The sequence below is a fragment of the Mustela lutreola genome, chromosome 17 (genome assembly GCF_030435805.1).
Source record: "Mustela lutreola isolate mMusLut2 chromosome 17, mMusLut2.pri, whole genome shotgun sequence".
Taxonomy (NCBI): Eukaryota; Metazoa; Chordata; class Mammalia; order Carnivora; family Mustelidae; genus Mustela; species Mustela lutreola.
The window spans coordinates 40176493-40192923 of NC_081306.1; the positions used below are offsets into that span (position 1 = coordinate 40176493).

The window sequence follows — 16431 nt, forward strand, 5'->3', positions numbered from 1 at the left end:
TCATGATCCCGGAGTCCAGGGATCGAGTCCCGCATCGGGCTCTCTGCTCAGCAGGGGGCCTGCTTCCCTCTCTCTCTCTCTCTCTCTCTCTCTCTCTGTCTGTCTGCCTCTCTGCCTACTGGTGATCGCTGTCAAATAGATAAATAAAATCTTTGAATAAATAAATAAATAAAAAGCAAAAAATAGGGGCGCATGGATGGCTCAGTGGATTAAAGCCTCTGCTTCGGCTCAGGTCATGATCCCAGGGTCCTGGGATCGAGCCCTGGATCGGGCTCTCTGCTCAGTGGGGTGCTGGCTTCCTCCTCTCTGCCTGCCTCTCTGCCTGCTTGTGATCTCTGTCAAATAAATAAATAAAATCTTGAAAAAAAAAAAGCGCAAAAAATATAGAATGCCTCTTGTTCGCACCGAACTTTACACGTGTTTTGGATTGTCGTATTTGAAATCCCCGTCCACCATCGAGGTGGAAAGACCGTTCTAAGCAACTAAAATATTTCTCGGGGAAGTAAGTGGAGCGGGCAAGGTTTGGGGCTGAAAGCGGGAAGAAGGGGGAGGAGGACTATCGCATGTCGGAGGGCCCTTCCCTGGGACCCTCCTGTGGAAGGGCTCCCCACTTCCACATTCCTGCTTCACTGCGATGTTCTGAGTAGGTACTGAGACTCAAGTCACACTCACTGATCTGTCTTAACTGCGATGCCTGTGGAAACATGACCCACAACTGACTGAAATACTCCAAATGCCAAAGAATGTAGTTTCAGGGCAATGGAAGGAACCAATCAACCAACCAACCAACCAACCAACCAACCAAAACAGCCAGGCAGGAGCCATGTCAGAACAGTGGGACTTTATTTCTGTGGATCCTTTGGTGTCGGATCAGGTGTGGACTCTGTCTAAAGCTCTCCCCACATTCAAGACATTTATAAGGCTTTTCTCCAGTGTGGGTCCTCTGGTGTGTAATGAGGGTTGCGCTCTGACTGAAGCGTTTCCCACACACCGAACACGCGTACGGCTTCTCGCCAGTGTGGACTCTCTGATGTTTAGAGAGGTCTGAGCACCGTTTGAAGCTCTTCTCACACTCTTCACACGTATAGGGTCTCTCCCCCTTATGAATCCTCTGGTGTCTGAAACGGTTGGAAGTGCGGCAGGTTTCCCCACATTCGTTACACTTGAAGTGTTTCTCTCCCACGTGGATTCTCTGGTGCCGGTTGAGGTGGGAGCTCTGTCTGAAGCTATCCCCACATTTGGGGCAGGTGTAGGGCTTCTCACCCGTGTGTGTCCTCTGGTGTTTAATCAGGGCGGCACTCTGGCTGAAGCTCTTCCCGCATTCCTGGCACTCGTAGGGTTTCTCCCCCGTGTGGATTCGCTGGTGTTTAAAAAGGTCAGAACGCTGTTTGAAACCCTTCTCACAGTGGTCACATCTGTAAGGCTTTTCTTCACGGAACTGCCGCTGGGTCTCAGAAAGACGTGCCCTGCGGGAATGTCCCTCAATGGCGACAGAGCCCTGAGGTTTCGCCCTCTGACGTTTTACCAGGTCTCGGCATTCTTTCCAACTGTCCCCCTGTTCGTTCCCATTAATGGGCCTCTCCGCTGTCTGGATGTGTGGACAAGGAAGAAAGTTTGAAGTCAGGGCACTGTTGGCAAATTCATTATTTTTAGAGTCTCCCTCTTCTGGGGAACCATTCTTGAGATCTATGGTGCTGGAGAGTCCTTCCTCTTCAGGAGAATTTTCAAGTTTCAGATTTTCTATCCTGTTCTTATGGGTATCACTGTACCTAGAAAACGGGGGATCCTTCCTGTGGAACCCTTCTTGTAGCTGCCCCTTTGGCTCTACTACTTCTAAAACTTCTTGCTTTGGAATAAATTCTTTGTTCTCAGTTCTGGTTTCCAAACCTGAAACGTGAAAAAGAAAGGAAAAATGGCTGACATGTCTTCCCTGCACAGGAGTGACACGTATAAGCAGCGGCAGTAAAATATCCCCCTCAAAACCCTTTTCATATTCTCCATGAGCCACTCCCCAAGTTAAATTATTATTTTTTTTTTTAAAAGATTTTATTTATTTATTTGACGGAGAGAGATCACAAGTAGGTAGAGAGGCAGGCAGAGAGAGAGAGGAGGAGGAAACAGGCTCCCTGCTGAGCAGAGAGCCCGATGCGGGACTCGATCCCAGGACCCTGAGATCATGACCCGAGCCGAAGGCAGCGGCTCAACCCACTGAGCCACCCAGGCGCCCCCAAGTTAAATTATTTTAATCCATCTGTCAGATGGGCTCATATTTACCAGTATAAACCCCATTCCTTTCCTTTTATACCTGCGCCGACACCCACAACCCATCTCTTTCCCCCTGCCCATTTCACTGTTACAGGAGGCAGTGTCATAACAGAGGCACATCTGGAAAGATTGTCAAGAAGGACAGGACAGGCCAGAATGGATGGATGAATGGATGGATGGTTTAACAAGGGAAATTCTACTCATGTGATGAGTTATCGTAACAGACACACCACGTGCCTCCAATGTCTGGAGGCATGGTCCGCGTGGGACACAGATCTTGGACTGACTCAAAGTTTACAGGGGAGCAGTCCAGCCACCCAATCCAGAATATCTGAAGTTCACACTCCAGGGAGACTGAATCAGATAAATTCTGAGTTGGGGACGTCAGGCACGACTGAGAACAGAGGGTGGGGACCACTTGCCGATCAGGAGAATCAAGTGAAAAAGGACACACAATTCGGAGAACCTTAGCGCACTGTCGGCTGCTCCTGCCCCAATCCTTGAGCTCCAAAGCGGACATCCTCCAGGCAGAAAGGGAAGGGATGTCACTGGTTTTATTCCCTCTTATGTCCCCAATACCTAGAACAGCACCTGGCTTACTGCAGACATTCAAAATATTTGTTGAATAAATCCCTCTGTGGTAAAACTTGCCAGCCCAGGCCTGAAATATGGGAATTCCCAAATAAAACAGCACCCGACAGCCAAAGCAATGCTGAGAAAGAACAAATAACAACATCAGATTTTAAGATATACTACACATCTGTAGTAATCAAAATAGCATGGTACTGGCACAGAAACAGAATAAAGCGCCCAGAAATAAACCTACACTTGTGTGGTCAATTATTTGATGACAAACGAAGCAGGAATATACAATGCGGAAAAGGCAGTCTCTTTAATAAACCATACTGCCAAAACCAGACAGCTACACATAAATGAGTGAAGCTGGACCACTTTCTAACACTGTAAACAAAAATAAATACAAAATAAATACAAAATTAAAGACCTAAATGTGAGATCTGACACCATAAAGATCCTAGAAGAGAGTATCAGCAGCAATTTCTCTGAATTGGCTGTTTTCTACACATGGCTCCCGAGGCAAGGGAAACAAGAGCAAAAATAAGCTATTGGGATTATGTAAAATAAAAAAAAGCTTTTGCAGAGGGTACTTAGCTGGCTTATTTGGTGGAACATGTGACTCTTGATATCAGGGTTGTGGGTTTGAGCCCCAGGCTGGGTGTACAAATTACTTAAAAATAAAATCTTAAAAAAAAGAAAGAAAGAAAGAAAGAAAGAAAGAAAGAAAGAAAGAAAGAAAGAAAGAAAAAAAGCTTTGGGGACACCTGGGTGGCTCAGTCGGTTAAGCATCCAACTGTTGATTTTTTGACTCAGCGTTTTGATCTCAGGGTTGTGAGTTCAAGACCCATGCTGGGCAAAGAGTTTACTTTTAAGAAAACCCCAACAGGGGCGCCTGGGTGGCTCAGTGGGTTAAGCCGCTGCCTTCGGCTCAGGTCATGATCTCAGGGTCCTGGGATCGAGTCCCACATCGGGCTCTCTGCTCAGCAGGCAGCCTGCTTCCTCCTCTCTCTCTGCCTGCCTCTCTGCCTACTTGTGATCTCTCTGTCAAATAAATAAATAAAATCTTTATTTAAAAAAAAAAAAAAAAGAAAACCCCAACAACTTAATAAATTAAAAACAAACAAATAAATAAATGAAATGAGTCAGACTGAGAAAGACAAATACCATATGATTCCACTCCTAAGTAAAATCTAAAGAAGAAAAATAAACAAACAAAAAGCAGAATCAGACCTGTAAACATAGAGAACAAACTGATGGTTGCCAGGAGGGAGAGGGTAGGGGCACTTAGCAAAATGGGTGAAGGGGAGAGGGAGATACAGGCTTCCAGTTAGGGAGGAAGTCACCAGAATAAAAGGCACAGCATGAGAAAGATTGTCGACAATATTGTAATAGGATCTAATGTAATGGGACAGATGGTAGCTACATTGTGAACAGAGCATAATGTATCAACTTGTCAAATCACTATGCTCTACACCTGAAACTAGTGTCATATTTGTGTGCCAACTGTACTCAAAAATAAAAAACAAAAAAACTGCACAGCACCAGACGACTGACCCTATATCGAAGACTACCAGGTCACAATCCTACCCCAAAACAGAGTTTTCAGTCAGAATTCTTATGTTTGGGGGTACCTGGGTGGGTCAGTTGTTAAGCGTCTGCCTTCAGCTCAGGTCATGATCCCAGGGTCCTGGAATTGAGGCCCACATCAGGCTCCCTCTCCTACTCCCCCTGCTTCTGTTCCCTCTCTCATTGTGTTTCTCTTCATCAAATAAATAAATAAAATCTTTAAAAAATATATTTTTTAAAGAAGATTTTATTTATTTATTTGACAGAGAGAGATTACAAGTAGGCAGAGAGAGAGAGAGAGGAGGAAGCAGGCTCCCTGCTGAGCAGAGAGCCCAATGCGGGGTTCGATCCCACAACCCTGAGATCATGACCTGAGCCAAAGGCAGAGGCTTTAACCCACTAAGCCACCCAGGCGCTCCTTAAAAAAAGGTTTTATTTAATTATTTGACAGAGAGATGGAGCACAAGTAGGCAGAGCAGCAGGCAGAGGGAGAGGGAAAGCAGACTCTCCCCTGAGCAGGGAGATCGATGTGGGACTTGATCCCAGGCAGGCGGACGCTTAACAACTGAGCCACCCAGGTACCCCTGGTATTTTCCTAAGATTGGAAAAACACAAACCACATAACAAAAGATTAAAAATCCGACAGTAGTTGACCCTCAAACAAGGGTTTGAACTGTATAGGCCCACTCATGTGTGGATTTGTTGGTAAAGATGGTACAATACCGAAGACAAAAAAAAAAAAAAAAAAAGACAATACAGTACTGTAAGGGTCTTTTCTCTTCCTTATGATTTTCTTAAGAACACTTCCTTTTTTCTAGCCCACTTTAAAGTAACAATATAGGGCGCCTGGGTGGCTCAGTGGGGTAAGCCTCTGCCTTTGGCTCAGGTCATGATCCCAGGGGCCTGGGATCGAGTCCCGCATCGGGCTCTCTGCTCAGCAGGGAGCCTGCTTCTCCTCATCTCTCTCTGTCTGTCTCTCTGCCTACTTGTGATCTGTCAAATAAGTAAAAATAAAATCTTAAAAAAAAAAATTAAAGTAACAATATAGTATGTATTACACATAACATATAAAATATGTGTTAATTTACAGTTTATGTTACCCATAAGGCTTCCAGTCAATGGTAGACTATGAGTAAGTTTTTGGGGAATTAAAAGTTATATGTGGATTTCTGGCTGTGGAGGGAAGGGGCTGGTGCCCCTAACCCCTGCATGTACAAGTCAACCAGATATTAAAATTTTTAAATTCTACATAACTAGAGATGTCGTTGTGAAAAGCCACTTATATAACCAGTAAAACAACAAAGAGTTAATATAAAAAATACAAAGAACTGCCAAAAAACAATTAAAAAATAGTAACACAGGAAAGGAAGGGAGATAGGATGTAAATAGGCAATTCGTAGAAAGTCCAAAATAAAAATCTGGAAAGATACTTAAGCCATTAGGAAACAGGAAAATGCAAGTTAAAATAATAAGATACCATTCGTTCTTTAATCCACCTAGTATTTATTGAGCACCTACTATATGCCAACCACTATTCCAAGTGCTTGGGATATGCTAGAACCAAGCAGACAAAATCCCCCCTCCCTTGTGGAGTTTACAGTCTAGAAGGGGCGGTCAGACAACAAAATGAGCATAAAAGATATTCTCTAAGAAGTCAGAGGATGATGTGCGGTTCCATGGTGTGATGGTGAGCACTCTGGACTCTGAATCCAGAAGTCAGAGGATGATGAATGCTGTGGACCAAGTTGAGGAAGGTAAGGGTTCGGTCAGCAACATGGGAGAAGGAGACGATGGAAGGCAAACTGTGGTATCAAAACACGATGGTCAGGTCAGGCCTCACTGAAGACGGAGATCTGAGCAAAGACTTGAAACAAGTCAAGGAGTCTGCTTAGTGGAGATGTGGAGGAAGATTATTCCAAGGAGAGGTATCAAACAGAGAAGCAACAGGATACAGTACGCCCACCATGTTCCAGGAGCAGAAGGTCAGTGGGGTTGAAGCATAGTGAGTGAGGGGCACAGTTGGAGAGGGGTGGGTAGGGTGACAGGGCCTTGTTGCATTAGGCTTTTACTCTGTGAAATAGAGAGCCACTGCAGGTTCGGAGCAGATGTGTGATGGAATATTTCAAAAGGCACAGTGAGCTACTGCGTCACGATATCATGCCATCAGCTGAACCCCAAATGTTGACAAGGATGCAGAGAAAGAATTCTCACATATTGCTGGTAAGAGCCCAAACTGGTTACAGTCCTTCTGAACAGCAAAATGGGCAAACATGCCTAAGTCTATTCTCTTTAGGTATTCCTATAAATGAACATGGAATGATTCAATGTTTGATGTAATGCTATTTGTAATGGTGAAAAATTAGAAGCTTTGATGTCCATTGATAGGACAGTGGATAAATGAATTCTGGACTATTCATACAATGAAATATACCAGTGTTAAAATGAATGAATAAGGGATGCCTGGGTGGCTCAGTCGGTTAGGTTGCTGCCTTTGGCTCAGGTCACAATCCCAGGGTCCTGGGATCGAGTCCCGCATCAGGCTCCTTGCTCTGCAGAGAGGCTGCTTCTCTCTCCGCCTCTGCCTGCCCCTCTGCCCGCTTATGTGCATGCTTCGTGCACGCGCGCGCTCTCTCTCTGACAAATAAATAAATAAATAAATAAAATCTTTAAAAAAAAAAAAAAAGAATGAATGAGAGCTACATGTGTTGACATGGATAAATACCAGAAATGTAATGTAGGCCAAAAAATAAATAAAAAAGGCAAGGTGCAAATGAATCATACAGGAATATATTAACATATTTAAATATTAAATTTGTTAAACCTGGGTGGTAGATACACAGATGCCCATTATATTTTTTGTATTTTTCTATGTATTTTATTTAAAACAAATGAAAATAGGGGTGCCTGGGTGGCTCAGTAGGTTAAAGCCTCTGCCTTCAACTCAGGTCTTTTTTTTTTTTTTTTTTTTTAAAGATTTTATTTATTTATTTGTCATAGAGAGAGAAGCGAGAGCAAGCACAGGCAGACAGAATGGCAGGCAGAGGCAGAGGGAGAAGCAGGCTTCCTGCCAAGCAAGGAGCCCAATGTGGGACTCGATCCCAAGACGCTGGGATCATGACCTGAGCCAAAGGCTGCCACTTAACCAACTGAGCCACCCAGGTGTCCCTCAACTCGGGTCTTGATCCTACGGTTCTGGGATTGAGGCCCCCATTGGGCTCTCTGCTCAGCAGGGAGCCTGCTTCCTCCTCTCTGCCTGCCCAATAAATAAAATCTTTAAAAACAAACAACAAAAAGAAAGAAAGAAGGAAAGAAAGAAAGAAAGAAAGAAAGGAAAAGAAAAGAAAAGAAAAGAAAGAAAAAGCTGAATCTAGCACCTAACAATATAGAACAGCAAGGTCCTGTTGGGTCACAAAAGAGACAATAGCTCTCAACCTGTCTGTGTGACCGGCCCTCCACAAATCACGCACAGCTTGAAACGAAGTCAGCACTTACTCGGAGAGACCGATGAGACCGTGTTTCTGCAGTCCTTCAGGGCGTTCTCCCGGCAGAAGTTCCTCTGAGCTGGGTCCAGGTGGTCCCACGCCTCCCAAGTTAGAGACACAGCCACATTGTCAACCATCACCAACTCCTGAAATGACACGAGACCTCCACTCAGCGCCTGCTGTTCCAGGACAGTGTAAGTGACCACTCATCTCCGGATGAAGCCGGACTCCAGAGTAGTCTGCACACACTGAGCAGGAAGCCCTGGGAATCAAGTAACAACCAGGACTGTTGAGTCTTTTCCAGTGAGTCTTGGACTGACTGGAGTTTCAAAGTAAGAAAGAGGCTGAAATTCTCCTGCAATCCTGAAAAGCCTTTCTGTGGACTGTTTACAATAATGTGGAGAAAGAGCAAAATATTCATTTGAGTTACATCACTGTGATTAATCAAAATGGAAATCTGATATGGATTAAAAATATACAGGCAACCAGGAAGTCCCAAATTCCAGTGCTGACTCCAAGGCTTGCTCACCTCATGTGTGAAATGCATACAAATAATTTAAGAAGATGAGGGCAGCTCACTGACAGCAGATGTTCAACGACATTTACTTTCCCTTCCCAGGACCATTGCCCTATAAGATAATTAACCAGCAAGATGATCTTTTGTGCTAGCTTATTTAAATCTAAGTTGACCATTCTCAGAGGGTAAAACCGCAGTTCTTAGAAAGGGAAGGTTCCAACACTGTTGTGGGAAGATATCAGTCCAGGCTTCAGTGATGGGTCACAAATTGACTCCAAGGATCTCTCACTAAACAACAGAAAAAAGAAATATATTTTTAAATTTTCTGTGTGTTGTTTTGATAGCTTTAAATTTTATTTCCTTTTTCTTTCTTTCTTTTTTTTTTTTTTCTGGCTAGGGAGACTGCCCTTCCCAGGGCTAGTCAATTCTTTGAGCAAAAGGCTCAGCCAGGGGCCTCTGGGTGGCTCAGTGGGTTAAGCCTCTGCCTTCAGCTCAGGTCATGATCTCCGGGTCCTGGGATCGAGCCCCTCATCGGGCTCTCTGCTCAGCAGGGAGCCTGCTTCCTCCTCTCTCTCTGCCTGCCTCTCAGCCTGTTTGTGATCTCTCTCTCTCTGTCCATAAACAAAACAAAAAACACCTTAAAAGAAAAAAAGACTTAGCCAATGCTACTTAATCTCAAGCCATACCTCCTCTACCTGGCCTGTATACCCTAGGAGGTAACACTCCTTTACCTTCATCACCCTAGAAGCAGGTATCAGGCCAAATACAGACCAGCCCTATAGGTTAGAGCCTGTTAAAATTATTCAAACCAACCAATTCTAAAGTGTTCCCCTACCCTGCCTTGTCTTTCCTTGAGAAACCTCAGTATAGACAGATAGGCTCTGGCCTAAACCTTCCCCTTGCTCCAGTGTTCTGCCTCCTCACCACCCATGCTGTCCTTCCCAAGAAGCTCTGAATGTCATGCTGTACCTCCTGTTTCTAAGATCTGAGTACAATAAAACTTGTTTTCTCCTGACCCTTGCCTCGGCTTCCTTGTAAATGAAAATCATACTCCTTCCTGTATGTCTCTTCTACTCTCAGTACTCTGAATACTTTCACCCCAACACCCCTTCACTTCTGACACCAGATGTAGGGGTTCTCATATATCCGGGAATTCTGTAATACAAGCTGGGTATCCTAAAGTTTAACTCAATTCTGGTATTATCTATCTGCATATAAACTCAGATCCCACAGGTTAAAGGCGGGGTCCCACAAGACTATATTCTCTCCTCTCAACTTTGGAAGCAGCAGGTCTCCAGGTTACCCACTATTTCTGACTTGACCATAAATCAGGGATTCCCAAGATCTCCCTCTACCAATTTGACTCTTTGCTTGAAAAGCTCACAGTACTTAGGGAAACATTTAAGTTTACCAGTTTATTACAAAAAGATATAATAAAGGATACAGATGAACAGCCAAATGAAAAGATACATAGTGAGGTCTGGGAGGGTCCAGAGAGTTGGGGTTTGTGACCCTCTGGGTACATGGATGTGTTCACCCATAGGAAGCTCTCTGAATCTCATACTGATGAAGTTCTAGAACATAGGTGAGGTACGGTGGGCTGAGGTCCAGAGCTGATGACCAAGAAAGAATTCTTGAGACATCTTTGGTGCAAAATGGTGGTTTATTAAAGCACGGGACAGGACCCGTGGGCAGGAAGAGCTGCAGCTGCCCCGGGTGGTGAGGGATGGCAGGTTACTGGTTTCAATGGAGTTTTCATATGCTAAAGAGGGCCTACAAGGTGCCAGGATATTGGAGGCCTTGCCCCTGCGGCTTGATCAATGTTGTCTTTCGGCCAGCCATTAACATCAAGATAGTTAGGAGATTTTTGGTGGGATGTCACAATCCTGTATCAATCATCTTTGTTATTAGAAGAGATTTAACTACATTTACATTCCCTTCTACCTCAGCCTCCTTCAGTTTTGTTTACGGTGGGGAGGGAGACATTAGGGCTTGAGGAACTGAGTTATTTGCGTCTGGAAATTGTGCTATTTATAAGGTAACTTCTTTGTCGATCTCTAGGACATTTGTAAGCCAAGGGAAACTCTGTCTTGCAGGATGTGATCTCTGCAAGTTAACTATTTGTTTCTCGTTTATGGCCGTCAGGGGTGCCTGAGGAATGTCACACACATTACCGAGGGGAGCAGGTGGAGAGGGGCTGCAAGGTGCCAGCTTTTGCTTTGTCTTCAGCCAGTCTCCTGCTCCCTCATCAATACTGTTCGGACTTTTTATGGAGGCTTCATCACATAGATATAATCACTTAATTCCCCATCTCCCCTCTGCCCAGTACCATTATCAACTGTGGGGGGGGGGCTGTCGCTAAACTTCTAAAAAGTAAAACAAAGTGGTGGAGAACTGCTGCTCTAGCCTAAGTAGTTAACGACATCAAGGCACGATCCATCTGACATCTTTCTTCCCCCAAATAATCTAGTTAGACTGGAGGGTGTCTTCCAATGGGTAAACAATGCCCCCACGTTGATTTTGTGCTCAGAGGTCGATAACTGATATCATTTCCTGGATAGGTTTATACCTGTCACTGTTTCCTTACGAAAAGAAATTTCCATGCACACCCTGAAGTTAGGACAAAGCATAGTTAGGAAAGAAGGTCTGAAACTCAGCATCCCGGCCACCAGAACACTTTGACTCCTCACCTGGGGTGAAGCCCCATCCAGCGCTCTCTGAAAAGCGCGCACCGCCGCCGCAGCCTTCTCCCCGCTCTGCGGGCAGTACCTCCGCACCCAGGCCTGGAGCTCCTGGGGCAGGATGCTCAGGAACTGCTCCAGCACCAGCAGCTCCAGGATCTGCTCCTTTGAGTGCATCTCGGGTCTCAGCCACCGGCGACAAAGTTCCCGAAGCCGGTTCAGCGCCTCTTCGGGTCCAGCCACCTCCTGGTAACGGAACCGCCGAAAACGCTGTCGCGACTTTTCCGGATCCTGACAGTCCCCGGACGGGTCGGGCTCCTGACCTTCGGAAGAGTCTTCCTCCACTTTCACTATCAAAAGTCCATCACGCAGAGACGGCGCGCCCACCCTCAACCTCGCAGCTGCCATCCAGGCTCCTGCCTCAGCGTCAGTGACTTGACTCGCGGTCAAGCTCGAGCTCATCGTCCTCTGGCGCGCGCTTGACTTTCCCGGAGTTCTGCCTTCAGGTGACAAAGACAGCAAACCCTACAAAAAGCCCCGGAACTCATCGGCCTTCCCCAGAACAGCAACTTCCGATTAACCGGTCCCCAGCAGGGCCCTACTCTGCCCGGCCCACTCCGATACTCCTCCCACCCGCAGGTATTCCACCCACAACCCGCCTCGCCCGGTGACAAAAAGTACTAAAAAAAGAGCCCGGAAGTGCGTCACCAACTTCCGGAGGTGCCCTCCCTCCCCGGCATTTCCTGGGCCTCTCTAGGCGCCCTGGAGGAGTGAGGTCCATCTCTATGGTGTGCCCTTCTGCCCCTTCCACAGGTACTTTGTGTGTGTACCCTCCTGGAGGAGTTTGCAGTCGCTGAGCTCAATAGAACTAAGTGATACTCTTATTTTACAGCTCGAATGTTATTTTTATTTTTTAAAGATTTTATTTATTTATTTGACAGAGATCACAAGTAGGCAGAGAGGCAGGCAGAGAGAGTGGAGGTGGAAGCAGGCTCCCCACTGAGCAGAGAGCCTGATGCGCGGCTCGATCCCAGAATCCTGAGATCATGACCTGAGCCGAAGGCAGAGGCTTTAACCCACTGAGCCACCCAGGTGCGCCATCGAATGTTATTTTTAAACACGTTGTCTGTGAAGAAAGTTTTGTAAGTGTTGGGTCCCCCAAAATTGGGTCCCCCAATAATGGGCCCGTGATTAAAGGAGCGAGACTGATACAAAGCGAAGGTCAAGCAAAGCTTTATTTCGCGCCAAGCATCAGAAATCAGACCGACAGTCAAACAGACAGGTCGGGGCTGCCCCTCCAGAGAGGACGACCCCTCCCTGCTTTCCAGACTAACTTATAGAGCAAAGGCCATGTGGTTGGACCTGGCCACACACAGGAAACTCCACAGTGATGCTAGGCGACCAATTGAATTACAATTTACCCTAGTAAACATTTGAACCAGCCTATCCCACCTTGGTTAGGATTGGCGCCAAAAGGCTCCCAAAGGGCGGGGGCCCATACTCCTTGGTAGCTAGGAGACAGTATGCGCCCCCACTGATTGAATACCTCCACCTGGCCTGACCCACCCTTGTACTTGGACTTTGATACTTGGGACTAGTTTCCAGGACTTGCTTTTAAATAAATTCCCTTGTGGGGAGCAAGGTCAATTTAAGCTTTACAGCAAAATGGCAGTTCAACCGGGGTGGGGCTGCTCTGGCTGAATAGGCCCTTACATAAGTTTTGCCCTTACGTAAGTTTTGATGTAGAAGATTAAAAATCCACCTGTACAGTGAGTGGTAAACCAGCGTCCGTCCACGTGGTACTTGTTGAAACAGGAAAGGTTTGTAGGGTACCTGCTACACACCGAGGATTCCTGCCTGACACTAAAATGACAAGACTGAGTAAACATAGTCTCTATCCTCAGCCTCCTAAGAGAGTCAGACACTTAGATCGTTACAGGACAGGGTGGTAAATGCAATATTTTGGCATTGTATGGTCAGCTATGGCTGATGGGGAGGGAGGGTACCGTGAAATACTTCACCTAGGAGATTAGAGCTTAAAATGTCCATAGGGACTGAAGACATAAATTTTTCTAAGGTTTTGTTTATTCGTTGGAGTGTAAGGACCTATTTAGCAAGAGGCTTTCATTAAAGTTAAACTGTCCCTGCTTCCCTACACCCAGGGGATTCACTTAAAAGCAAGTCCTGGAAACCAGCTTCAGGTAACAAAAGCCCAGACAGAAAGGTGGGTCAGGCCAGGTGGAGACATCCGTTCAGTAGGGGGTTGCTTATGGTCTCCCTAGCTACCAAGGAATAGGAGCCCCCACCCTTTGGGAACCCTTTTTGGCGCCAATCCTAATCAAGGTGAAATAGGCTGGGTCAAATGTCTACTAGGGTAAATTGTAACTCGATTGGCCACCTAGCATCACTATGGAGTTTCCTGTGTGTGTTACAATCTCATTGGTCACCTGTGTGTGGCCAGGCCCTGACCGCATGGTTTTTGCCCTTAAAAGCTAGACTGTGAAACAGAGAAAGGTCGCCCACTCGTATAAGAGGTGCGACCCCGGACGTTCAGTTAGATTCTTGATGCTTGGCGCGAAATAAAGCTTTGCTTGACCTTCGCTTTGTATCAGTCTCGCTCCTTTAATCACGGGCCCATTATTGGGGCATAACATGGCAAAGAGGGAACACAAGCAGGGGGAGCAGGAGAGGGAGAAGTAGGTTCCCCAATGAGCAGAGAGCCCTCCCCCACCCATGGGGCTGGATCCCAGGACCCTGGGATCAATACCTGAGCCAAAGTCAGACACTTAATCGACTGAGCCACGCAGGTGCCCCTGTGTTGACCTCAGCAGAAATCAAGAGTCCGTTCTCAGCCACCCAGGCACCCCTTAATGTTCATTTCCAATGAAACTTCACTTTCTTCCTTAATCATGAAAAATTTCCATGAAGCGTTTATTTCAGGAATTAGGTAGCATGATGACTTAATTTTCATCTCCTCCAAGGAAAGTATTTTTTTAAATTTATTTTTATTTCTATTTTTAAAAGATTTTTACTTATTTATTTGACAGAGATCACAAGTAGGCAGAGAGAGAGGAGGAAGCAGACTCCCCGCTTGAGCAGAGAGCCCGATGCGGGGCTCGATCCCAGTGATGAGGGAGCAGGAAGCTGGCTGAGGACAGAGCAAAAGCTGGCACCTTGCACCCCCTCTCCACCTGCTCCCCTCCATATGTGTGGCATTCCTCAGGCACCCCTGACTGCCATAAAACGATAAATAGTTAACTTGCAGGGATCGCAATCCTGCAGAACAGGAATCTCCCTTGCTCTACAGATGTCCTAGAGACCTAAACATGGAGGTTACCTTATCAATATCACAAATTTCCAGAGGCAAATAACTCTCGGTTCCTGAAGCCCTAATGTCTCCCTCCCACCATAAACTGGAGGAGGCTGAGGTAGAAGGGAATGCAAATGATAGCAGGATCAGAATACCCCACCAAGAATCTCCCAACTATCTTGATGTTAATGCCTGACCTAAAGACGACATTGATCAAGCCATAAGGGCAAGCCCTCCCCCCCCAACCCCCCACACCTTGTAGGCTCTCCTTAACATGTGAAAACTCTGTTGAAACCTCCCATCCCTTCCCCTCACCTTCCCCCAACCGCAAGGTATATAACATGCCGACCCTCACAACCCGGGGCAGCAGCTCTTCCTGCCCACGGGTCCTGTCCCCGTGCTTTAATAAACCACCATTTTGCACCAAAGATGTCTCAAGAATTCTTTCTTGGTCATCGGCTCCGGACCTCAGCCCACCGAACCTCACCTAGGTTCTAGAACTTCATCACCAGGACCCTGAGATCATGACCTGAGCCTAACACAGAGGCTTTAACCCACTGAGCCACCCAGGTGCCTCCAAGGAAAGTTGTTTTGTTTTTTAATATTTTCTGATGTGGCACCAAGCCAAGGTGTACACATACCCACAGGTGACAGGGCTGTATGAGGTTTTGTTTCTCAAACTGTGGGCCACAGACAGCACTGGAACCTCCTGGAAGCCTATTAGAATTGCACAATTTAAGCTTTGCTCCAGACCTCCTGAATCTGATTTTTTTTTTCTATTTTTAGAAGATTTTATTTATTTGAAAGAGAGGGTGAAGAAGGGTCTCCACTGAGCAGGGAGCCAAGTGTGGGGCTTAATCCCAGGACGCTGGGGATCATGACCTGAGCCTAAGGCAGAGGTTTAACTGACTGAACCACCCAGGCACCCCAGAATCTGTATTTTAAAAAGATCCCAAGTGACTTGTATACACAAGAATTGCAAAGAAGAGATCAGATGAACTTTTCTGACCAGTACCAAAATTAAATATTTTGTGCAAATAGATTACTAGGACACGTAAATATTTTGTGTGACAATGTGAAACAGAGTTGTGTTTCAGGGGAAAATGTGGAAGGAATGGAGCTCCACCATAGGTATCCTGCCTCCAAGCATTTGAAACTAAACTTTGAGTTTGTAACAGGAATTTTGATCATTTAAAAACTTCATTTAAAAATATTTTATAATGGGGGCGCCTGGGTGGCTCAGCAGGTTAAAGCCTCTGCCTTGATCCCAGAGTCCTGGGATCAGCCCACTTCGGCTCTCTGCTCAGCGGGGAGCCTGCTTCCCTCCCTCTCTCTCTGCCTTCCTCTCCGCCTACTTGTGATCTCTGCCTGTCAAACAAACAAACAAAAAAATTAATGATGATATTGGGGCACCTGGGTGGCTCAGTGGGTTAAGCCTCTGCCTTCAGCTTAGGTCATGGTCTTGGAGTCCTGGGATTGAGCCCCACATCAAGCTGTCTGCTTAGCAGGGAGCCTGCTTCCCCTTCTCTCTCTGCCTGCCTCTCTGCCTACTTGTGATAGCTCTATCAAATAAATAAATAAAATCTTTAAAAATATATTTTATGATGATATCATTTTGACCACTGGACTCTATTATGTGACTGTATCCTCATTATAGTATGTTTGAAAACATAAATACCAAAGACTTATGTAAGTATCATGGAAATAGCTTAACCTTTGCATCCTATATAGTCAGAAAAGTCCGAAGCAGAAAATAATCTAGCTAGTTAATAGAAAAAGATTTTAGGAGGTTTTTTCCTTGCTTCAAGGAACAGAATATAAATAAAAATACAATAATCATGTTTTACATGTTTCAAATCCATTTATACTTCAACAATGTTCAGAAAACAAATCATACAACTGAAATGAAAAATTCTGTACATTGGTTTAACATTTACATTAAATCATCTGCATTATTTAACAAGTGAAGAATTATCCAAGTTATATATTGTAGGTAAACTCATATTAAAAATTCATCTATTTGGGGCACCTGGG

The 16431-nt window shown here is 45.6% G+C and overlaps 1 protein-coding gene across 1 annotated transcript; it reads right to left on the reverse strand.

Annotated features, from left to right (window-relative positions):
• Positions 1 to 821: 821 nt before the first annotated feature.
• On the reverse strand, positions 822 to 11751 carry ZNF394 (zinc finger protein 394). The gene is made up of 3 exons (XM_059154972.1): positions 11097 to 11751; positions 7900 to 8035; positions 822 to 1887 (listed from the first exon to the last, which is right to left on the reverse strand). The coding sequence occupies exons 1-3, from the start codon at positions 11547 to 11549 to the stop codon at positions 827 to 829; spliced, it is 1650 nt and encodes a 549-aa protein (XP_059010955.1). The 5' UTR covers positions 11550 to 11751; the 3' UTR covers positions 822 to 826.
• Between the last annotated feature and the right edge of the window lie 4680 nt (positions 11752 to 16431).